Below are 24237 nucleotides of genomic sequence, written 5' to 3'. Positions count from 1 at the left end.
AGAAATATATATGATCTAAAATTTTAAATATACCTAAAAGTCACATAAACTTCACATTTGGAATGTGGACATTTCATTGTGTTATGCTTTTTTTGGACATTTCTATTGTGTTATAATTTTAATACATGAATGATTGTACTTGCACATGTTTTATCCTTATGAGTAGTGCAAACATTAAAATTTTTCACATTTGAATTCTCACATCACATCCTTTTTAATAAACATATTGAAGCATGCAAACACACAATTACGAGATTCATGGAAGGCACATTATTAAAAAAAAAAGGAAAGGTTTTGTTTGTACATTGCTTTTGTTTGCTCTTTCAATGATATCTTTACAGTTCATACATCAGAGGACCTGAAACCAGTCTAAGAACAATTTCAGTCCGTATGCATGTCTGTTTGTTCAGCCGATGTTCTGGCTGTACAGAATTCATTGGAACTTTGCCAGTCCTTTAGTATTTGCCTGAAGTTAAACCTGCATAACTTATACGTAACGTAATCACATAAGAAATGCAATGCTTTTTACATAAAGGCTACAATTTGTTTATAGTGTTACTAAGAATGTCGCTATTTATTTCATGCAGGAGACTCACATCATGTCTAACGCCAAGAAGTAAAAAACAGAAACATGGTCATTCTGCAGCAGGTAAGACTCCAAAACACACTATACAGGTGCAAATACAGTATTTCCCCTCGGTACTGTTTGTTTTAGTGGTACTAATTTGGTATTTGTGACTTTTTCCTTTGATTATCATTTCAAATGCTTATAAGTATGAATAGTAGGAATGATGCAAAAATAAAATCACTAAGTCATGAGCCCAGCTTATCAAAGCATAATGAGTAAAAACATAAAATAAGTGTATTAAAAAATTTATATGTTTTGTGGGTTGTGGAAGTATAAGGAGGTAGTTAGAATAGCATTATTGTCTTATGATACTATTATAAAGTGTAAACTCGACTTATGTTCGGCTCCTAATAAAAATATACAAATGAATAATATTTATTTTTTTTTTTGTTTGTTTGTTTGTTTTTGTTAACCTACATACTCAAAAATTCAAATTCAAATTTTATTTGTCACATACACAGTCATACACAGTACGAAATGTAGTGAAATGCTTACACGACCGCCAGTGACCTTAAAAAGAGAATTAAAACTTATAAGTAATAAATATCAATAGAAGAAATATGATAAAAAATTTAAATAAAAATTTAACTAGAAAAAATAGAACCTGAAAAATAGAAATATATTGTATACATAGAACTATAATTTTGTGCAAGTATGCATAGAAAAAGTGACTTTGTGCAATGGTTATTAAAGTGACTTTGTGTAATGGTCCAGAATGTAAACGTGAACATGTAGTGTAGATGTGATGTCCGTGGAGTTGTCCATACTAATAACAAATATGTTGTATCTGTGCCTATTACTCATGTATTGGTGCTTATTATATTTGTTTAGAAAGTTTGCTTATTTTTTCAAGATTATTATTATTATTATTACTGGATGTGCCCATGATTTTGTTCACATGGAATTTAATTGCACATTCATAAGCGCGTATTTAAAAATGTACAGCACCATTTGTTGAATTTTGAGATGAACTAATGTTTTTTTCAAGGTTTTTTTTATGATAGAAGGGCATTGTCCAATGAAATATCAAAGTAGAACATTTTCTCTTCCCGTGGGCCGATTGTGATGAAACAAAGTCAATACAGTATGTTACTTCAAGCTCGGCCGTAAACCATCTTGGTGTATTCTATTACTCATCTTACGCCTCCAAAATTATTTTTTTGCAAAAATCTTTAATGTACTAACAAGCCAATATTATTATACTATTATACGGTATTATTATATTGTACGTAGAGAGTATTAATATTATTATGATTTTATTACTTCTAATGCTACTATCATTATTAATAATAATAATAATAATAATAATAAGGACAAGACAGAATAAGACAAAGCCTTTAAATATTTTAGGGTATATGGTCAAGAGGTTATGTAGAGTTTGTTAATAATTTACTTAAGTTTTTTTTCCCAATATATATATTGGAAGAATTATTTGCTGCTGACGTACGTAAATATACTTAAATACAAACCAGCTCATTTAATACTATCCCAGTTTACATTATAATCACAATATGTACCTTATCAAAATAATTGCATAATTGTGATTCTATTACATTTTACTGTATATTATGTGTATTTTTGGTTGCTTTAATATTATTTGTTATAAACTATAAAGGTATTATGATCTTCAAGGGGTTGTAACAAGAATTTAATCTAATCTAATCTAATCTAATTTAATTGATTTTCTCTTCCTTACAAAGCCATGAACATGCATTAGTTTTAATTAAGGATTGATTGTAACACCCACAAATTATTGCATTGCTTTTGTAATTTATTATGTTTGTGGGCTGCAGGATTCACAGATGGATCTTCTGCTGTATTTTGTATAAAGGTTTTAATATACTTTTAATATATTTTGACTCTTAGGACATAACTGTGCTTTTAGGTGGAAATTGGCTAAATTTGTCAAGGTAGTTTCAATTATCAGGTCATTGATTTATTGATTAATTTTCCCTACATCATAATCTCTACAGGGGGATTATGTCTGGTTGGATCTTAAGACAGGCAAGTCATTTGACGTTCCGGTTGGAGCTGTGGTCAAGCTCTGTGACTCAGGCTTGATTCAGGTCTTGGATGATGAAGGTCAGGTGAGTGTTTAAGTCAGACAATGACAAACACCCGGCCAAGCGAGTGCCCTTATGTCTTGTCATTTGACCTTTAGTGTGAATGATGCTGCAATCTAAGTGTACTGTGTTTTTTTTTTTTTTTTCAGGAGCACTGGATCTCTCCTCAGAATGCCACAAACGTAAAGCCTATGCACCCCACTTCCATTCACGGTGTGGAGGATATGATTAGCCTGGGAGACCTGAACGAAGCTGGTATTCTCCGAAACCTCCTCATTCGCTACAATGAAAGGGTGATATATGTGAGTGTACAAATACACAAGGCCCACTGGGAATGACCTAGACCTGGGGGCATGCTTTTATTTAAAAAATCATTAACAAAAGGATGGTGTTATGAACAGGCTTTACTGTTAGCACCCACCATAAAGTCAAATACATTTTTCCCTTGAGGTATTTTCTTTTAGCATACTTTAAATCTCAATTCACATTGCTGCAAAGCTATACAAAGAAAAACAACCACATTAACATTTACATTTATGACAATTAGAGGGCATCCTTATAGAGAGGATATCCAGTGTTTTAATAGTTATGTCTGGTGCTTTACCCGCAGGAACCAACTGTACTGTACGTGTAAAATACTTGCAGTGAATTTTACAGCAAGATTCTAGAAACTCAGCTGTATATTATAAAATTGATAAGCATAAACACACACAAGTTAATGGTCTTTAGAGAAGTGTGAATATATAAAGTCAACATCACAACATTTTTTTTATCTTAGATCCTATAATTTTTTTTTACTTATTAATATATAACGATATTCTTAATATATATATATATATATATATATATATATATATATATACTGTATATATATATATATATATATATATATATATATATATATATACTGTATATATATATATATATATATATATATATATATATATAAAATCTATACAAAGAAACAAGATTTATGTATTATTACTTAATATATATTTATGTATTATTACTTAATATATACACCTCTAAATTATTTGACAATACAGACATACACAGGTTCGATCCTGGTGGCAGTGAATCCCTACCAGCTGCTGCCCATTTACACAGCGGATCACATCCGCTTGTACACTAATAAAAAAATCGGCACGATGCCTCCACACATCTTCAGCATTGCTGACAACTGCTACTTCAACATGCAGAGGAACAACAAGAACCAGTGCTGCATAATCAGGTACCCACTATGCTGTACAAATGCATACTGAAATGTCTATAATAAAACTTTTGCATACAATTAAATAATCATTAATCTTTAAATACAGTGCTGTATTTTTACATACAGGGTCATAACGATCCCATTCAATTAGGTACTTAGCTACCATTGCTATGGCATGTGTTGAGGTTGTTGACAAGATCTGCAGATTGTCCTTTGATATCCAGCAGTTTCGGTGGTTTCATGGTGGTTTCATGGGGGGTACTGCTGGATATCAAAGTGGTGGGAGATCCAGATATTACAGGTTTATTTCAAGAAACATGGAAATAGGGTGTATCCAGCAGTGACATAAATTTATGGATCAAGTGCATACATTTTTTGCTAGCTTGGGTATGTCAGCCCTACCCTTTCACCAGGCTGTTATGGTGGCGGTTCCCATCAGTGTCTGTCTTCATGGTGACAGTGTTCCTGTTTAAGTTGGGCAGGACAGTGATAAAATCCATGCCGCCATGGGAAGCATGAATTTAGTTGTTGGTAACATCTTTGGGACAGATACAATGCATTAGGAGACACATAATTTCAAACCAATTACCATATTGGTCTACCAATATCTGGCCAGTAACTACCCCAAGTCCTATGCATACCTGGATGGCCGGTAGCTGGGAAAGTATGCGACCATGTGATGAGTTTCTCACAATGCTGTGGGTGCAACCTGAGATTGAGAACTAAAGATTCGATGAGGCCCTGTAATTTGTTGGTGTCAGGTCACACTTCCCATAGGGTGGGAGAATGTGCTCTTCAATGAATTTCTTAGGTGGTACTGAAAATTTGTTGGGGCATTCTTGGATCCTGGTCTGAAGGTTAGGGTAAACTGGGACCTTTTAAAGAGTATGGCCGATCGGGCTTGGTGAGGGTTGCGCCATTTGGTTGTCTTGAGGTCTTCTAGATTCTTGTTCTCAGTAAATATGGTGAAGGAATATGTACATCTTTCCAGCAAGTGACATCATTCCTCTAGAGCTATCAGTTCCTGTTATCCAGTTTGTTCAGCCAAAGATAGCTTTTAAGAAAAACAACACCACTGAGTGAAGTTTAGGATTGTAGACAATTTACTGTAATAAGGTAGCTTCTTCTGCTGTTTTGGAGGAATCAGGCCCAACTGGGAATGACCTAGACACGCCAATATGCTTAATTGGAGGAGTTGTGGTGAATGCAAAGCTGTGAAATCACTATAGATCCTTCACTGTTTTTGAGTGGGTCTGTCACAGCAGATACCCTGTTTCAGTCCAGGAGTACTCATTCAGTGCTGATGTACCATGAAAAATACATCTGGTAAACCTTCTCCCCGTTCACAATAGTGAATTTATGAGCAGCCTTTGGAGGATTTGCCAAACATAGTAAACACTGGTTTCGAAGGAGGAAAATTAGATAAAGATGTCATCAGTGTATCCAATTACAAGGTTCCCCAGCATGTCCCTTAGGATTTTGCTGATTAAACACTGGAACACTAAGGGAGTTCAAGAGTTTATATGTCATGATGCAGTCTTTGTAGTGACCAGAAATGATGCTAAAAACACTTTCCACTCTTTGCTCTCTATGGGATGGACCAGAATATAATTTGTGGATAGTGTTTGCTAAAAATACAGGCTGAACAGTCCTGTTCCAGTGCCTAGCAAAGGTGGACAAAGGCCACCCCACCTTTTCTCAACAAAAAATGCCAATGATATGATGACGCCTGTTACACTGTATAGCATTTCCTAAATTATTCCATAGCTTGCTGTTCAGTAAAAGCATAACATCCATAAAGGTTCAAATCATAAGCTGAGTAGGCGGCAAGAATTGTAAAGCAGGATAGCAAAACATGTAAACAATGTAAACAAAGAGCTTTAAAAGCCATGAGCATTTTGGGCATTTGTTTAAAAAAATCTCTGAATTAATGGAGAGTGAATGATTGTGTAATTACTTATGTAATTAGTAATCAGGTGATTGTCAATATGATCCATGCAATGCTGGAACATGTAGTCCTCAGTGGCCATATTTGTATGCTGCAGTATGTGCTGGGACATGGAGACTAATTGATTGGGTGGGAGGGCAAATATTTCTCCATCAGAGTTGGAGGCTGGAGCAGGCTGGACATTGGGGGCCTCTTTCTTCCTCTGGCTCGAGTGTTGCTAACAAGACTGGGCATTTATTCTCTTGTTTCCTCTCTGTTATCATGTCACTATAGGGGATCAGCTGCCTCACTCTAGATGATACAACAGCTGATGCTGCTGTCAGTGTTTGGATGCTCTGCTTTAGCCGACAGTACAGTGGCTGATGGGCGGTCTAGTGGTGCTGCTCTCTGGTGCTACCATGGCACTTATACTATAATTAAATTTTATGTTGAACATCCATGACGCAAAGCTTTCTCATTTAAAATAAAGTTTGTTATGGATATCTCTGTTCTGAAAGCTTTTTGATTACAGAAACCTAAAGCTACCTCTGTTACATAATAGTGACCCTGATGACCTTTCCATGAATGTTCAATAAAAGTTTCTTCGCAAACTTGTATATAAACTTAAAATTTATGAATCTTATTTTAAATTTATCTAATGTCAATTGAGAACAACTATTTGATTCAAGGTTATATAATACACTATACAGTATAAACAAAAGTATTTGGTCAAACCTGCAGTGACATTGTATCCAATGTCAACTTCAATATGGAGATAGTCCCCCTCACTCTTCACTCTTCTTGACATCCATTCGTTGATATTCATTCTGTAGAGCATTTACGAGGTCAGGAACTGATGTTGGATGAGAAGGCCTGGCACGCTGTTCCATTTCAGATCCTCCCAAAAGTGCTCGATGGGGTTGAGGTCAGGGCTCGGTGCCGGCTAGTTGAGTTCTCACACAATAGTGGCTCAGAGAGCTAAGGCACTGAGTTACTGATGGGAAGAGGGGCGGTTCGATCCACGAACCATGTTCATTGTCGTCGCTTTGTGCACTGGGGCACAGTCATGTTGGAATAGAAAAGGGCCTTCCCTAAACTGTTGCCACGAAGTGGGGCCTAGCATTGTCCAAGGTGTGTTGGTATGCTGGAGCATTAAGATTGCTCTTCACTGAGGAACCTGATTGAAAAACCTGAATTGTATAATCAACAAGTTTGGCCAAATACTTTTTTTTTAAATATAGTGTATCATATAATGAAAATAAACATTTTTAGACTGTATATACAGTATGAGATTGAGTAAATCTATGGCCACTGTACATCTAAGTTTAGTAAGGCTGTATTCTGTTGTGGTGCTTAAATATGTTTTGTTTTTTTGTTTTTTTTAACTGAAGGCAATGTATGTGTTCTTTGTTGATGTGTTGTTCTCCCAAGTGGTGAGTCCGGAGCAGGAAAAACAGAAAGCACCAAGTTGATCCTGCAGTTCCTGGCTGCTATCAGTGGACAGCACTCCTGGATTGAGCAGCAGGTTCTGGAAGCCAACCCCATCCTAGAAGGTCAGACGGAACACTATTATGCCTTTAATGGGGATACGGAGGACGAGACCAAATCAGTAGCAGTCAGCATGTCTATTTAATGCTCTATAGACTCATGATGAAAAGTTATTCAGAGGTTTAAAGTGACATCAGCCTGCTGTTCAGACCTCCATGTGGGAGACGCTTCTTATTGGAATTCATTCCACGCATCTTCTCACAATATGTCTGCCAAGTAATTTTCTCCTAATGACTGAGACAAAATGCGTCCAATTTATCTCAGCCAATTTTTCAAACTTTGAACACAATTAGACTTTAAGATAAGTGCCGCAGCAGTTCCCTACCATTATATTTCTTTTTAAAAACATGACAAAATTTTCAATAAAATTCTTTCAGCATGAAAGAGGTGTATTGTACTAGAACTTGATCAATCGGACGTCTTTTTGTTCTCGTTTACAGCGTTCGGCAATGCAAAGACCATACGCAATGACAACTCTAGCCGGTTCGGGAAGTACATTGATATTTACTTCAACAAGAGAGGAGCAATCGAAGGGGCAAAGATAGAACAGTACCTGTTGGAGAAGTCAAGAGTGTGCAGACAGGTAGGGCAAAGGGGTTTTTCTTTGTTTTTAATTTCAATATTTATCACCCACTACTAACAGAATTACTGAAAATTAGTGATCACCCTCAGACTAGTCGGAATTGTATATTTAGTATTCAGTTGCTTCCTATTTGGTCATGGTTCTGACTTGCATATTGCACTTATCCATAGAACAAGGTGCTTTCAATGTGTCAATATGTTAAGAACTAATGATGTTGCTAGGTTACTTAGGATATTTGCATAAAAACCAAAATGTTCTGGGATATTATAAGCTCAGAGAGTTTTCCATACAGGCTCCGGATGAGAGAAACTATCACATCTTCTACTGTATGCTGCAAGGTATGAATCAGGAGCAGAAGACTAAACTGGGATTAGGTCAGGCTTCAGATTATACCTATCTGACCATGGTGAGAGACTGCTTTCTTATTTCCTGTTGGTAATTAAACCCGTCAAACGTTATAAATAACACAAAACATGTTACTTGTCTCCTATGTGCCCTCCATTATGTCCTCCCATCTTTGGCTATGCTACAGGGCAACTGTACGGTGTGTGATGGCCGAGATGATGTGACTGTAAGTGATGTGTTGGATGAAAGCTGGTTATATCATCTTTCATCCACGGAGATGATGCATTGAATTAAAGTAAATTCTGGCAGCTTGTTTCTACTGATTTAATCACATGTCCTCCATGATTTATGGATTTACTGTACAGTATGTACTGTTTGTGTTCTGATTATCAAGTTAAATGAAGAAAACTAATCCAATGAATTTTTAATAAAGGAGATCTTAGTCTAGATTATAGGGATGTAAATGTTGGTGTTTTCTTTTATTTATATAAACATGTTGACTGTGTGATGCATATTTACAGTTTTTATAAAATAGTTTAATTTGCACTTGAATGCATTTTACATGAAGGAGTACTCCAACATCCAGTCAGCGATGAAGGTCCTAATGTTCACAGACACTGAGAACTGGGAGATCTCCAAACTGCTGGCTGCCATCCTGCACATTGGCAACCTGCGTTTCGAGGGTAGGCCATGGCTCATAAACAAACTGTGATTGAATCACCGCGATGTGAAAAGCTGATCAGTGTCTTAATTCTTGATTTACAGCTTTGATGTTGAAGAACCTGGACGCTTGCTTAATTGTGCGCTCTCCTGACCTGGCAAAAGCTGCAGCTCTTCTAGAGGTAAGGAGTGATTGAACAGCCATAACATTTAAACCCAAAATATTAATCCCAATATGCGGCCCCTCAGTGCATAACTCTAAAAGACATCTGAGGTTGTGCTGTTGTGTCTGGCACTGAGACATTAACAGCAGATCCTTTGGGTGGTCTGGATTGCAGGGTGGGGCTTCTGTGGATCAGGCATTTTTGTCCAGTCTGTTCCATGGATGCTTGGTTACTGTAGATTGGGATCTGGGGAATTTACAATGCACGACCCTGTGTAAGTTGTCATGGTAACATGGTACAAACACATTAATAATTTGCATTAATAAACTGTGATTGAATTTTCAGCAGGAACTAGTGTCAGGGTGCATATGATATGTGTGTGTGTGTGTGTGTGTGTGTGTGTGTGTGTGTGTAGTTACTGTACAGTACACCTGTGAATGACTCAAACGAAGAACATCTCTAGCACATGACTGATTTTTTCCCCACCTCTCCCTCTTACTGTCTTGCTCTGATTTCCCTCCCTGATTATCCTGGTGGGAGGGACTCCTCAGTGCTGATAGAGGAAAGAAGCAGAGGGGAGTTGGAGATAAATGCAGTCATTAGCGAGACTCAGATGGTGTTATTAGAGCATGAGCACAGCGTGGGTAAAGCCTTCGCTCTGCCAGCCTGCAGCTCTTCATCTTCTTGCAGTCAGACACCTGAAAGTCTTGAAAGTCTGAAACTGTAACAGAATTTAGTGGTGCATCTGCCCCCTGGTGGCAAAAGGCACAATTAAGAGTGATGATCGTCACTGTGTGTGAAAATGTGTGCGTGTTGAAAGCTTCCCATGAGCTAGAATACTTAAACAAGCAGGTTGGATCAGGATCAGGTTTGACAGGACCACCAACCAAACAAATCGTGTAAATTGATACTAGGTACAGGATCAGGTCTCAGATACTAGGTGATGCGGTGGTGTAGTTCTTACCGCTGGGGCCTTACATCTCCAGAGTCCAGGGTTCGATTCTTGCCTCGGGTCTGTATGCGTGTGCAGAGTTTTTATGTTCTTCGTTTGCTTGCAGGGTTTCCTCGGGGTACTCTGTTTTTTGTTTTTTTGCAGATTAGGTTAATTAGAAGTTTAATTAATTACTAGCTGGCTTCTTTGCCATTATTACAGTTGGTTGGATTTTATGAACTCTGCTTGAACTTTCTTTCTAAATGGACCAATTTTTTTTTTTTTTTTTCTTTTTTTTTTTCCAATAAAAGCCAAAACAAGAGCAAAATGTTCCTGGTGCCAGTGAAAAACAGTTTTATGTTTTCATTTCCCATTATATTCTTTTTTATTTGCTCTAGATGGATATGTTTTATAAAGACATAATGAGACAATAAAATGACCAACCCCACTCCTTTTTATTTATTTATTTTAAGCTCAAGCCACCCTCACTGACAACAATCATAATTCAAGGCATATTAGGAGACGCCCAGGCACTTACATGGCTTATTAGATAAAGTAATCTCTGGACACAAAATCGCTTCTCTAAATGTGGGCTCTTAACCAGGCTTTCACAAGAATATAATAAATATATATATATAAAAAAAAACAACAACACAAAACATAACACCAAGACTAATTAGATTAAATAAACAGCTTGCTTAAAAAAATTTATTAAGAAAAATAGTGCAACAAGTGTACAGACTGCTTTACCAAAGACCTGGTAGGTGCAAAGACAATTATATCTGTGTATTAGATAATAAAGATTTTATTGCATTCATTTCTATTTGTCTATATAGGTGGACCCACACGACGTTATGACATGTTTGACAACGCGTACGCTCATCACTCGGGGAGAGAGTGTATCTACGCCACTCAGTGTGGACCAAGGATTTGATGTACGCGATGCTTTTGTCAAGGTTAGGGACATTCATCCTGACACTGCTTTACTGTAGCACAATCATGACCTCACGTTGAAATAGACATTTGGAGGTGACATATATATGACATGATATATATATATATAAAACAATATAAAATATTCTAGGATGTCTATGTAGCAAATTAGGTCCTGATATCACTTGTGCTACAGCAGCTATAACAGTACTTTATAGCTTTGCATTTATATAAAATAAATCAACACCTTCTGATTAAAATTAAGGGTTCCGCAGATTTTATGCAATGCTTAATAATCCACACTAACATTTAATATTTTTCTTCCCTTAGGGAATATACGGGAGGTTATTTGTGTGGATAGTGGACAAAATCAATGCTGCCACATACAGAGCCCCGCCCACTAAGGACAAAATCATCCACAGGTCCATCGGGCTGCTAGACATTTTCGGATTTGAGAATTTCACAGTCAACAGGTATGCATAGGTTTTTTTTCACCCTGATGAATGGTTGAGCTTCTATTCCTCACTCTAATTCCTATGTTGCTGTGTTTTTTGGTCAGCTTTGAGCAGCTGTGCATCAACTTTGCCAACGAGAACCTACAGCAGTTCTTCGTGCGTCATGTTTTCAAGCTGGAGCAGGAGGAGTACAACTTGGAGCACATCAACTGGCTGCACATTGAGTTCACGGATAACCAGGATGCGCTGGATATGATCGCCAACAAACCTATGAACATCATGTCGCTCATTGATGAGGAGAGCAGGTTCCCCAAGGTAAGTATGAAACAGACACAGTGGGAGGCTGGGAGTTAAAAAAAAAAAAAAAAAAAAAAACAGGAAATACTACATGAACACAGCTGCATAACTCCTCAATAAAAAGTGTATCCAAATATATACTTGTTTTTCATTTATTGTGTTTCTAAATGTGACATTATTATTATTTTAATTTCAACCATATGTCACACCAGTTAACAATGATCAGCCACAACACTGCCACCATTAATAGGTGAAATAAGATATACCAGGAAACCAGAATCATGGGCACTCAAGGCTCATCTATGTCTACGGGCACCAAATTCAGCCCTTCTGGTCCAATTCCACACAAAGCCATTTTCAGCAACCTTAAGGGTATTACTGGGGTCCAATTTCCCAGATCGAAATCCATTCAAGTGCTCTAGCACTCTCCCACAAATCATGATGCTAGCCAAATCATGGGCATCTGTGGTGACCTGTCCTATGGCTATGGCCCTCTCCATGTCTCTCTCTCTCTCTCTCTCTCTCTCTGTGAGCTACACATCGCTCCTAAGCTGCCAGTGATCCAGACCCCCTCTGCCCTCTGGACCTGTCTGACTCGTCCTGGCAGCCCGCTTTTGTTTGGAGATCCCATTGCATAGATGCCCTGTGTTGTCTGCTTGGGATGCATGTATTGACTGGGGGCCGGGTCCAGGCCTTGGCTGATGCTGACAGCTGTTCTCTGAGGACTTGTGACAGCAGTCGCTCAATAGGTCAGGACTGAAATTTCTTACAGTCTAACTGAGCCTACAGTACCATTACGAACTGGACTCCTTATTAACTTAAAGACATCAATTGTTTTATTGAACTTCCAGCTGCCTAACACACAGTATAACTGCAAAACAATCCCTCCTATCCGTTGGGGAATGAGGATGGGTTCCCTGTTGAGTCTGGTTCCTTTTCCTATTGCCGTTTTAGAAAGTTTTTCCTTGCCACGTCACCCTCAGCTTGCTCATTAGGGACTTTCTGATCATTTTGATTCATACGCATTTACATTCAAATTTCCGTTGTTTTTTTTTTTTGATTGTGTAAAGCTGCTTTGCGACAATGACAATTGTTAAAACGCTATACAAGTAAAAACTAAATTGAATTAAATATTGTATATACACACAATCAGTTTAGCCTGGAATGTACAGTGATAGATAAATAGTTAAATACTGTAGATAGTGCACTTTTATCAATCTCACATTTTTGAGTACTTTATTAAAGGAATTTGTATCGTTATAGCAGCCAGTGAACATAATATACAACAAGTAAGCAACAAGCAAGAATTGCAAAAAGAAAAAGTAACCAAAAAAAATTTAATTCACAATGTCAAGTGTATTTTTATTATTATTTATGTTTATAATAGTGTTTAATTCATTGATTGATTTAATTTCATTTTAAAAGGGAACTGATGCCACCATGCTGCACAAACTCAACTCTCAGCACAAACTCAACACGAACTACATCCCTCCCAAGCACAGTCACGAGAGCCAGTTCGGCATTCAGCACTTCGCTGGCGTGGTCTTCTATGAAACCAAAGGTACCTCACAGACTCATTGATCCTTCTGTTAAGTTCTAAATACAATTCTCTTTTTAATGTCTGCACTCATTTTTACCTGGTTATCCTCTCATGTAAATATTTAGCAACATTTTCCTTTTTACCTTCTATGCCATCTATATATCTATAACTCTCACAGCTGTAGCTAAATGAAGTTGTATAAATATATATATATTGTATTGTATATATAAATGTAGTTGTGGTGGTAAATTTGACCAGGTATGGGTTCTGTTAGATAAGAATATGGCAATGCAAATGGAATATCTAATGCTGAAACCCGACTCGAACTTGTTACATCTTCGATGCTAACTAACTGGACTTTTATGTAATTATTTTTTTCTAGACTATGCTTCAGCTCAAAACTGACCCTAATGATCCCACAATGTTTTGGACTTAAATAAGTCAAAGATCTACACACAGTTGGTTGTATTGCTTTTTTGTAATAGTTAATAGACTGGCAGAATCAGGATAGTCAGGGGAACATGTCAGTTTTGCATTAATAATTTAATTATTCCATTATTATTTTAAGCGTGATAAATCTGTTATAATAAACAATTACAGTTGCACATTGAAGTTGACAAAAGGGCAGCATTCAATTTCTTTTGTCATGTCACCATTTTACCTTTTTTGTGGATTGTCCACAAAGCATTTTCCTCCAAGCCTTTTCCATTGTTTTTTTCTGTTGAAGTAAATGAGAACAAAAATACACACATGGCTTGTTTTGTTGCTGCAAAGCCCTCTGTCCAGTTAACTTTATAGCAAAACTTTAAGTTAGAGCTTTGCCTCTGACTGTTGGAAGGCACTGGAGACCCCTTCTATAAATGTAAAAATTTCCTTAAAGGTTATTTCAGAACATCAACATTCATTTGTAAACTCAATCAAAGTCAATAAGTGTCTAAGGGCATAACTTTGCTGGGTACAGCACTGGGGACAAGTCTTACTTTTTGTGTGTGTGTTGTTGTGGGGCTCTTTACGTGTTTTACAATATGTTTAAAAGCATGAGACACACCAAACAACCTGCTTCTGATTTCCATTGTGCATGTTGTTTTCTTTACATGATGCAGCCCAATAATTTGACAATTCTGAAAGGGCAATTTTTTGGGTCAGGCCGTGTATACATATCCTTTTATTAAAAACCATTTGCATTCAGATTTGCAAACTCAGCGCCACTGTGGTGCATAATGACATATTCCTAGGCTACTTTCATAAAGGTTCAAAAGCATTTTTGACGGCCTAAATACTGTTCATTCGGGGTAAGTGTCTTTTTATGCTTTAATCACACGCAGGTGCCTGTTTGACGTGACTTTGTTTTTTATCATAACAGGTTTTTTGGAGAAGAACAGAGACAGTCTCCACAGTGACATCATCCAGCTGGTGCACTCTTCCAAAAACAAGTTCATCAAACAGATCTTTCAGGCTGACGTCGCCATGGTGATGCCCTTTTCCAACACTAAATCCCTATTCATTCTGCATTATTGTGCCTCCATTATATCCACTTATGAAACACATCACTCATTGCACAGTCAGGCCTGAGTTGATGTTAACAGGCTAGTGAAAGATTGAATATAACTGTTTTTTTGTTCCAGGCTTATGTATTTTTTCCCCCTCTAGTCTCATATGCTAACACTCCTTCAACACAGTCATGTCAGGCGTCTCTTGCTTGTCTGCCTAGTGTTTGTTTTTATGTGGTCTTAATCTTTCTTGGCATAGACTTTGCCTATTCTGACATTACCAGCCTTCTAACACCAATTAAATCTCTCTCCCTCCTTCTCTCTCTCTCTCTTTCATTCCATCTCTGGGTGTCTCTCTATCTATCCATCACACCCTATTTGTCTGTCTTCAGTTTCTCTGTGGCTATGTGCAGACCACCATGTCACTTCAACAGGTAATCTGCGGTTGTGTGTCTCCTACACTCCCCATCCTAGTGCTAACAGCATGTATCTCCGCACCATTAATTTACAATACTCTCTCAGCGGTCTCCTTCCCTCAAAACCCATTCCTGTGGTTGATTTCTCCATGGAAAAAAGCTCTGGCAGGCTAGCAGCATGATTTAATAAAGGCAGTAGTGGCTTTCACTAGGGTGATGCATTCTGGGGAAATGTTAGTCATCGATTGGAAGTGAGAAAGGCGAAGATGGTTCTGGTTCCAGTTCAAGTGCAATGTGGCTGGTTCCTTTCAAGATACTTTGCTAAGCAAAAGCTCGGCTTGCATTTGACTTTCCTGGAACTGAGTGAACTAGAGGAGGGGATAAAAACCTTTTTATATTGCTGTAGCTGCCTATCCTGCATGTACTTCGGTATCCTAACACAAAACACAGACAGGTACAGACTCAGAGAGTCTAATATCAATAAAATATAGAAAGTTAAACATGAGAAGGGAAAAGCATGGAAGGTTGCTTTATATAAGACAAAGACGGAAGCTTTGGAGGACCAGAATGATTGAGGTACAGTAAATATCAACCCTGTAGAATTTGTTCTATTTAGAACGTGTAAAGATGCTGTATTTGTGTGTATGTGTTTGTGCATAATTTTGTGTATGTATTTGCAAAAGCTTTTTTTTTTCTCCTAAGCATTCCCAGCTTTTTCCAAAGTTTTAATTTGAGTGTGTGTGTGTGTCTATGTTTGGACAGGGTATGGAGACTCGGAAGCGTTCGCCGACTCTGAGCAGTCAGTTTAAACGTTCCCTTGAGCTCCTCATGAGGACTCTGAGCACATGCCAGCCCTTCTTCGTGCGCTGCATCAAACCCAATGAACTCAAAACACCAATGGTGAGCCTAAGGCCAGTATTTTGTGTCATGTATAAAGGTTGGGTATTTAAGTCTGTACTTATTAGGTAGTCTGACAATTGTAGCTGACAAGTGAAGTTGAGTAAAAGAAAGCATCAGATTATGATCGTACAATTTTAGTATACAAGCAGTATCACAAAGAAGAAATCTGTATTGGAATGGTAATAGTGTCTGATTCCCTGCTTTTATGGTTTAAGCCATGCCTCCATCATGACTGTTGTGTGCTAAGGAAAAAAGTGCTTTGGCTTCAGTGACTGTTAGCTCTGAGATATTCTTTTGTCCATTTTTAGAAACATCAGTGTCACACAGTGTCAAAAATCATATCCTCTGTATCCTTTGAGATACTAAACAACTCCACATGGTTTGAGGTTTGAGTCATGTTAGGTTTTTTTTTCCCAGCAGTTCAAACAGAATCCTGTCAGGCTAGATTTAAAGTAAATCAGGAGATTATGGTAATATCCCTTTAATGTCTGATGTTTTGTTTTTTTCCATACAGATGTTCGATAGGGGATTGTGTGTGCGGCAACTGCGGTATTCCGGGATGATGGAGACCATCCGGATCCGCAGAGCTGGATATCCCATACGCTACACCTTCGCTGAATTTGTGGACCGTTATAGGGTCTTCATGCTGATGGTTAAACCAGACTGCTTACAGGTTGGTCAAGATGACAGCAAAGCAGATACAGAGCACATAATAGACATCACCTCAAGTCACACTGGTCATTAATGATTTGTTTATTCACTCAGTAGATGTTTGTTTGTTTGTTAGCTTTGTGGCTTTTCTGTGGGATTGAACCACATGGTCTGGCTTTTAGTCCCCTTGGGATTGGGTAAGCCTTGGGAGCCCAAAATCCTCTTACCAGTTTACTTACTTACCTACTCACTCATCATCTATACCATGGGGGGCCTGGAGTCCATCCCAGGAGACTTAAAGCACGAGGCGTGGTAGCCCTAGACAGGGGCACAATCCATTGCAGGGCACACACATACACACACTCACACACACCAATGGGAACGCCATTTAGCCTAATCTGCAGTTCTTTAAATTGTGGGAGGAAACCCACCAAGAACATGCAAACTCCATGCACACAGAAGCAGAAATCGAACCTAGCCGGGAATTTTACTTTTATAATAGATCACCCAATGTTTCAGTCTTTAATCAAACTGTGATTAATTTATAGGAGAATCTGAGAGGAGCATGCGGAAGAATAGCCAGAGCGTTCCTGGGACATAATGATGACTGGCAGATTGGAAAAACTAAGATATTTCTCAAGGTTTGGCTATTTCTTAAACTTTATTTACAGTTAGCCTTAGTGTCTTTTAAAATAAACTGTAGTAGCATCAAATGTCTAGATGCATCATGAAAAGTCTGACACTGATCAGAAACAATGAAGCTTGATTGTTTTGTTTACGTTGTAGGATCACCATGACATGCAGCTGGAGATTGAGAGAGACAAGGCCATCACAAACAAGGTCATTCTCCTTCAGAAATCAGTGCGTGGAAGGAAACAGAGGTAAAGAAGAACAGGACTGTGGATGATTCATGTAGGAAACATGGAAAGATATATGTATGTGACCAGTGACTTTTGTTTTTCTTCTCCAGGACCAATTTCCTGAAGGTTAGGAAATCAGTGATATTGATCCAGAAGACGTGGAGAGGCTATATCTGTAGGAAGAAATATAAAGTGGTATGGATTTCCTTTTTCCTGAATATGGAGTGCTTTTGCTGTTTTAAGTTCATCAGCACTTACTTGAAGCATAGTTTGGTGACCACGTGGACGAAAGCCATAGCCAGGTTTTATCAGTTAAAAATGATAGCCAAAAAAGTGTCAATATATTTACAGCAGATTTGTGGCCCAGCAAGCAAACCTAAAACTGGAACAAATATGGATGTCACATAAAAACAGTAAATATAATGCAGAATATGATGCATAGAAGCAGAATTTTATATTAATTCTAATCATTTGAACCAGATAGGTAGGTAGGTAGGTATGGTACTTCATTAATCCCAAAGAAAAATTGTATCATCATAGCAGCCAGTTCATAGATTGTACAAGAAATAAGCAACAAGATCCATTTTCTGACATCCTTCTTTCAACTATCAACTCCAAACACTTCAGGGTATGCCCAATATTAAGCTAGCTGTAATATGATGAATGGGAGCTACAGTAACACTACAGCACTAGCATGGCGCCAAACCAGTGAACTTAAAATTAGTTTCAATCCAGGAACTAAGAAAAATCCAAACCATCTTTGTTAAAATTCAGATAAATCATAAAATTCTTAAATCCTGTGTTTTAAAAATGTTATTAATCATTTAAATAATAATAATAATAATAATAATAATAATAATAATAATTTTGAATCCTGTAAAGCTGCTCTGCAACAATGTCCATCATTAAATGCACTATGCCAAAACATTAAATTGAACAGAATTTATTGAACAGACTCAATAATTGGCTTAAAATCAATACATCCTGTGGATTTTTAGAAATATTGAAAAAGTTTATGCTTATGAAATGTTTATGCACATGAAAGACAAATGTGAGAAGACACTCTGTGATTTCACTGACCTGGATTTAAAATATAAAAATGACAATAGAAAAAAAAAACACAAAAGTAAAAAATGTCTTGGAAAAAACCTTGAAAAATTCCTTATTTTTTCACATTACTCTACACTCTATACATCAATAGATAGCAAACAAAACTGATTACTCCAATAACGCCAACAGCACCAATAATCTTTAACACTACACTACCGCTCTAAAGTTTGGGATCACTTTCTAATTCCATGGTTGTTTCTGATTTTTTTTTCTACCTTGTAAAGCAATGCTGAAGGCATTTAAAATGTGCAGTAATCTCCTTTGAACACTTACTGTTGAGATGCACTTGCTACTCATGATCTGTTAAACCTTCATAACGGCTCTAAACCTTCATAAACGTAACTCTAAATGAAGTTCTCCTCTGCAGCAGAGGTAGGTTTCGGTCTTGCTTTCCTGGGATGGTCTTCATGAGAGCCAGTTTCATCATGGTGCTTGATGGATTTTGCAAATGCACTTGACAAATAGTGTACATGCAAAGAAATTTCCCAGAAAGGCTGACCTCCGTGTTTTAACATAACAACTGACTGTTGTTGTTGTTGTTGTTGTTATTGCTGTTTCATAATTACCTAATTCTATATGTGTTATTTCACAGTTTTGAAAACATGTCTAAAACTGTCTAACTTAACTGTCTGTTTAAATGTCTAAAACATCTTTCCTGTTTCCTGTTAGATGCGTGCAGGTTTCATGCGGCTGCAGGCTCTCTGGAGGTCTCGGAAACATTATTTGATGTACCAGGAGGTCAGGAAACGCATCATTCTGTTCCAGGGACAATGTCGAGGTTTCCTGGTGAGACAGGCTTTCTGGAAACGCTTAAATGCCGTCTGCGTTATCCAGGCCTACGCCCGTGGCATGATCGCACGCAGAGTGTGCAGGAAACTAAGACAAGAGGTACAATATCGCTGCTGATCTTTGAAATTGAACCGGAGTAAAATAATTCTTATAATCTATAACAAAAGGCAGGCAGCATTTGTCTACATTTGTCTCTGTGTGTTATGTGCGTGAGCAGAGGGAGCACAGGCTGGAAGCCGAGAGGCAGCGTCTAGCTGATGAGGAACGGCTGAGGAAGCAGATGACGGCACGCAAGGCTCAAGCCGAGGCCGAGAGGAAGCATCAGGAGCGTCTGGCTGAGCTGCACCGCGAGCAGGAGCAGAGGAGACAGGCCGAGCGTGAGGAGGCTCGACGTAAGAAGGAGCTGCTCGAGCAGATGGAGAGAGAAAAGCAGGAGCCAGTCAGCGATTCTGAAATGGTGGACAAAATGTTTGGCTTTTTGAGCAGCTCCAACTCACTCCTGAGCATGGACATTGAAGCACCTGCAGGATTTGAGGTACTGTCGAGCACTGATGATCAATTATTAATCACCTGTCCTGTTCACTGGATCTCTGGAGATGTTACAGCAATGTTCAACAATTTTATAAAACAGAAAACCCTTACTGGTGTGGTTTGTGATATTTCAGTGCCTTTATAGACTTACAAGGAGCGCTCAAGTCAAACTGGGACTTGGTAATGAATGTTTTTATGAAAACTGGTTGACATTTACAAAGTCTTCAAGCACAGTACAGTTATGAGACTTTTACCCGCAATTAAACGTTTGCCCATGAACATTTGTCGAGTGGAACTCCAGATCTTTAAAAATCTTTTGACAACTAGTGGCCAACTGGCAAAAAAGACGCACCTGTCTGTTGGCCCTTCTTTTTTAGGACCTCTGCAATTCGAATGGGCATGCTCTCAATCAACTTCTGGCCCAAATCCTGACTTATGGCAACCAATTCTTTTATAATCACTTCTTGGAGTTTGTCAGAATTAGTGGGTTTTTGTTTGTCCACCCACCTCTTGAGAAGGAATGAGATTAAGATCTGGGGAGTTTTCAGGCCATGGACCCAAGATTTCAACGTTTTGGTCCCCGAGCTACTTGGTTATCACTTTTGCCTTATGGCACGGTGCTCCATCGTGCTGGAAAATGCATTGTTCTTCACCAAACTGTTGTTGGATTGTTGGAAAAAGTTGCGCTCACACCTTGCGCTCACACCTGCCTGCTGCCATTCCTGATCAAGCTCTGCACTGGTGGCACTCCGATCCCGCAGCTGCATCCTCTTTAGGAGACGATCCTGGCGCTTGCTGGACTTTCTTGGACGCCCTGAAGCCTTCTTAACAAGAATTGAACCTCTTTCCTTGAAGTTCTTGATGATCCTATAAATTGTTGATTTAGGTGCAATATTAGTAGCCACAATATCCTTGCCTGTGGAACCATTTTTATGCAACGCAATGATGGCTGAACGAGTTTCTTTGCAGGTCACCATGGTTAACAATGGAAGAACAATGATTTTAAGCATCACCCTCCTTTTAACATGTCAAGTCTGCCATTCTAACCCAATCAGCCTGACATACAGTAATGATCTCCAGCCTTGTGCTCGTCAACATTCTCACCTGAGTTAACAAGACGATTACTGAAATGATCTCAGCAGGTCCTTTAATGACAGCAATTAAATGCAGTGGAAAGGTTTTTTTGAGATTAAGATAATTTTCATGGCAAAGAAGGACTATGCAATTCATCTGATCACTCTTCATAACATTCTGGAGTATATGCAAATTGCTATTATAAAAACTTAAGCAGCAACTTTTCCAATTTCCAATATTTATGTAATTCTAAAAACTTTTGGCCACGACTGTATATGCAAATAAAGGTTTTTACTCCCATCACTTGCATCAATGTTCTGTCATTGTGCACAACTAAAGTCCCGATTTGACTTGAACACACCTGTATAAGTCTAATTTATATTGTTGATTAAACACTACACGAAGGAATTGCTCCAGGTCCCTGTGACCATGAATACAAAAAAAAGGGAATAGAAGATGAGTGAGTGAGTGAGTGAGCAAGGAATTTAAGTTATTTTTAACATATAATATAAGATAATATATTATACAATATACACTGCACGTATATGGAAGATACCTCATTTGTAGGTAATCTAAATAGGAAGAGTAATCAGTTCTATGTTTGGTACTGTTTGATAGGATCTGGAAAACGTCCACAAAGAGTCTGAAGAGGACAGCATCGAGACTCTTCCATGTCCTGATGAGGAACACGAGGACCTGTCAGAGTACAAGTTTGCAAAGTTTGCAGCTACCTATTTCCAGGGAAACACAACCCACACGTATGTGCGCCGGCCCCTGAAACAACCACTTCTGTACCACGAAGACGAAGGAGACCAGCTGGTGAGAAATTGTCATTTTATTTAATTTTCATTCTTTCTGGGGTGAGGGATCAGCATACAGCAAAAGAGAACACATTTTATGTGGGTTAGATTCCCGACATATTGCTGGCTTATGTGGAGAGCCCAATGTGCTGTCATGGTTCATTTTTTTTCTACCTGTGTTATTTAAAAACAAAAAATCGGGGTTGTTTCAGTCTATTCATGATAATTATTCATGAATCTGAAAACAGTACAGGGAGACATTTTAATCACCTCTAGTCTCTACATCACAAAATTGTCTGGCCCTTGAAAACAGCCAAAAAAAAGAATTGAGAGCCAGGGTCCGTGAGTGCGGGTCAGCTGGCAGCATGTAACCCAAACAGAACATGGTGATGCAGCATATAGCTTTAATGATGCTCAGAACTGGAATTCCAATCTAAACTACAGACAGATCTATTTGACCATTCTCTCGATCCCACATATAAGCTGTCAGGACTGGCACTTTGTCCATTGCACTGTATACATGGCAATATACAAGGGTATTTCTTTTTTGTTGAAATTTATTGTAGTAACCATTAATTACTATATATATGCACACACACAGTATATAATATTTATATATTTATTTAAACAAAAAAAATTACAAAAATAAATATTTATCACTATTTATTTTTGTTACATTGTTTGTTTTCTTTGCTGTATTTGAATTAATATTTTCAGTGGTTAAAAGTTTGTGGTTGAAATCAAGAAAATTGCTTATTAAATAAACATTAGTTAGTTAGATTAAGTAGGCGGCACGGTGGTGTAGTTAGCACTGTCGCCTTGCACCTCGAGGGTCTGGGTTCGATTTCTGGCCAGGCTCGATTCCCGTCTCTGTGTGCATGGAGTTTGCATGTTCTCTCCGTGCTTGGTGGATTTCCTCCGGGTACTCCGGTTTCCTCCCACATTCCAAAGACATGTAGGTTAGGTAAATTGCCCAAATTGCCCGTAGTGAGTGAATGGGTGTGTGTGCCCTGCAATGGATTGGCACCTTGTCCAGGGTGTACCCCGCCTTGTGCCCTAAGCCTCCTGGGATAGGCTCCAGGTCCCCGCGATCCTGAATACAGGATAAAGCGGTATAAAAGATGAGTAAGTGAGATTTGGATTAAACCAAGAACTGGACCTTAATGCCAAACCATTGTGTTGTTTTAACTACCTGAAATAGGGTAACATAAAACATCCCCCAAGACAGTGACTTGATTATGGAAATAATCCAGTGTTGTTGTTTTTTTGTAGTGGTGAAGGTTTTATGCAACATGCTGCTTGTGCCTAATCATTGTAAGATGTTTCTACCTGTGCAGGCTGCTCTGGCTGTATGGGTCACTATACTGAGGTTTATGGGAGATATGCCTGAGCCCAAATATCAAATCAGTCTCAGTGACGGCAGTGAGAAGATCCCAGTTATGACCAAGATTTATGAGACTCTGGGCAAGAGGACCTACAAGAGGGCCAATGAGGTAATCACATAAGCAGGAGTAATAATAATAATAATAATAATAATAATAATTAGGGGTATTTTTTAGATTTCTTTTGTTTTGCTTAAAAAATTCAGCTAAGAAGTATTTTTGTTCATTTTGGTTGAGAAATTTGCGGACACAATGTATTTATATCGCATGGATGAATAGAGAATCTAAAATGCTCAGCTCTTTGTAACAGTTAGAAGTAAAGCTGTAAACAGGGTAAACACTTCAGAATAGGGGATTAGCTCTATAACATGATTTTAAAAAATATTTGTTTGTTCATTGTATTAACTTTATGAGTTAGAAAAAAGATGGCCGGTGAGGATCAACTATTTCCAGTTTATATTATGTAAATAAATGCTGTATTAAATCCAACAATAAATTGATTACATTTATTTTTCAAATCCTAGAAAATTGCAACGGTAGAAAAAGTCTTTATAAGAATACAATTAAATTCAAATGACTGAGAATACTTTCTATTTTGATGGTATCCATGCACTAATGAAACACTAGGATAGGTTTAGCCAGGAATTATATACTGTAGGGGTACAGTATATACAGTAGGGATAGATATTTCTTTCAATAACTCTGCTATATGTTGGGCCAAAACCCATCCCCCACTTTATATTATTTTATTATAAATGCCTATTTCCATCTGTTTTTTTACGCTTTATACTGTATACTCCCAAAAACTACAGTTATAACAAAAAAAAATTGTCATGCCCATATGTGCTTGTTAAAAATCCTGTTCCAAAGTTACTGCCCCTTTGTTAATATCAGAATTAGATTCAGAAGCACTTTATTGCCTTTGAGTTGTGCTCACAGGAATTGCT

General features: G+C 37.9%; 1 protein-coding gene across 5 annotated transcripts in view; it reads left to right on the top strand.

The window, feature by feature from the left end:
* Positions 1-585: 585 nt before the first annotated feature.
* Positions 586-24237, top strand: part of myo7ab (myosin VIIAb) — a 44203-nt gene continuing 20551 nt past the window's right edge. For 3 of the 5 annotated variants that reach the window (XR_008355823.1, XM_053478517.1, XM_053478516.1), the window contains exons 1-25: positions 586-649; positions 2602-2715; positions 2841-2993; positions 3738-3922; positions 7263-7384; positions 7820-7962; positions 8255-8368; positions 8495-8533; positions 8876-8990; positions 9073-9149; positions 10899-11018; positions 11326-11468; positions 11555-11765; positions 13173-13308; positions 14651-14757; positions 15170-15211; positions 15956-16093; positions 16608-16766; positions 17293-17385; positions 17531-17625; positions 17715-17799; positions 19384-19602; positions 19721-20038; positions 21727-21927; positions 23246-23401. Coding sequence is in view for 4 of the 5 variants with exons in the window: in XM_053478517.1 (XP_053334492.1) it covers positions 632-649; positions 2602-2715; positions 2841-2993; positions 3738-3922; positions 7263-7384; positions 7820-7962; positions 8255-8368; positions 8495-8533; positions 8876-8990; positions 9073-9149; positions 10899-11018; positions 11326-11468; positions 11555-11765; positions 13173-13308; positions 14651-14757; positions 15170-15211; positions 15956-16093; positions 16608-16766; positions 17293-17385; positions 17531-17625; positions 17715-17799; positions 19384-19602; positions 19721-20038; positions 21727-21927; positions 23246-23401 (3303 nt within the window). In the remaining variant the exon portion in view is untranslated. Of the gene's footprint in view, positions 650-2601; positions 2716-2840; positions 2994-3737; positions 3923-7262; positions 7385-7819; positions 7963-8254; positions 8369-8494; positions 8534-8875; positions 8991-9072; positions 9150-10898; positions 11019-11325; positions 11469-11554; positions 11766-13172; positions 13309-14650; positions 14758-15169; positions 15212-15955; positions 16094-16607; positions 16767-17292; positions 17386-17530; positions 17626-17714; positions 17800-19383; positions 19603-19720; positions 20039-21726; positions 21928-23245; positions 23402-24237 lie in introns of those variants that run through there. The other 2 variants (XM_053478518.1, XM_053478519.1) reach the window with 2 other exon arrangements.

The sequence above is a fragment of the Clarias gariepinus genome, chromosome 19 (assembly GCF_024256425.1).
Source record: "Clarias gariepinus isolate MV-2021 ecotype Netherlands chromosome 19, CGAR_prim_01v2, whole genome shotgun sequence".
In the NCBI taxonomy this organism is placed as follows: Eukaryota; Metazoa; Chordata; class Actinopteri; order Siluriformes; family Clariidae; genus Clarias; species Clarias gariepinus.
This window is presented reverse-complemented; position numbering and strand designations above follow the sequence as displayed.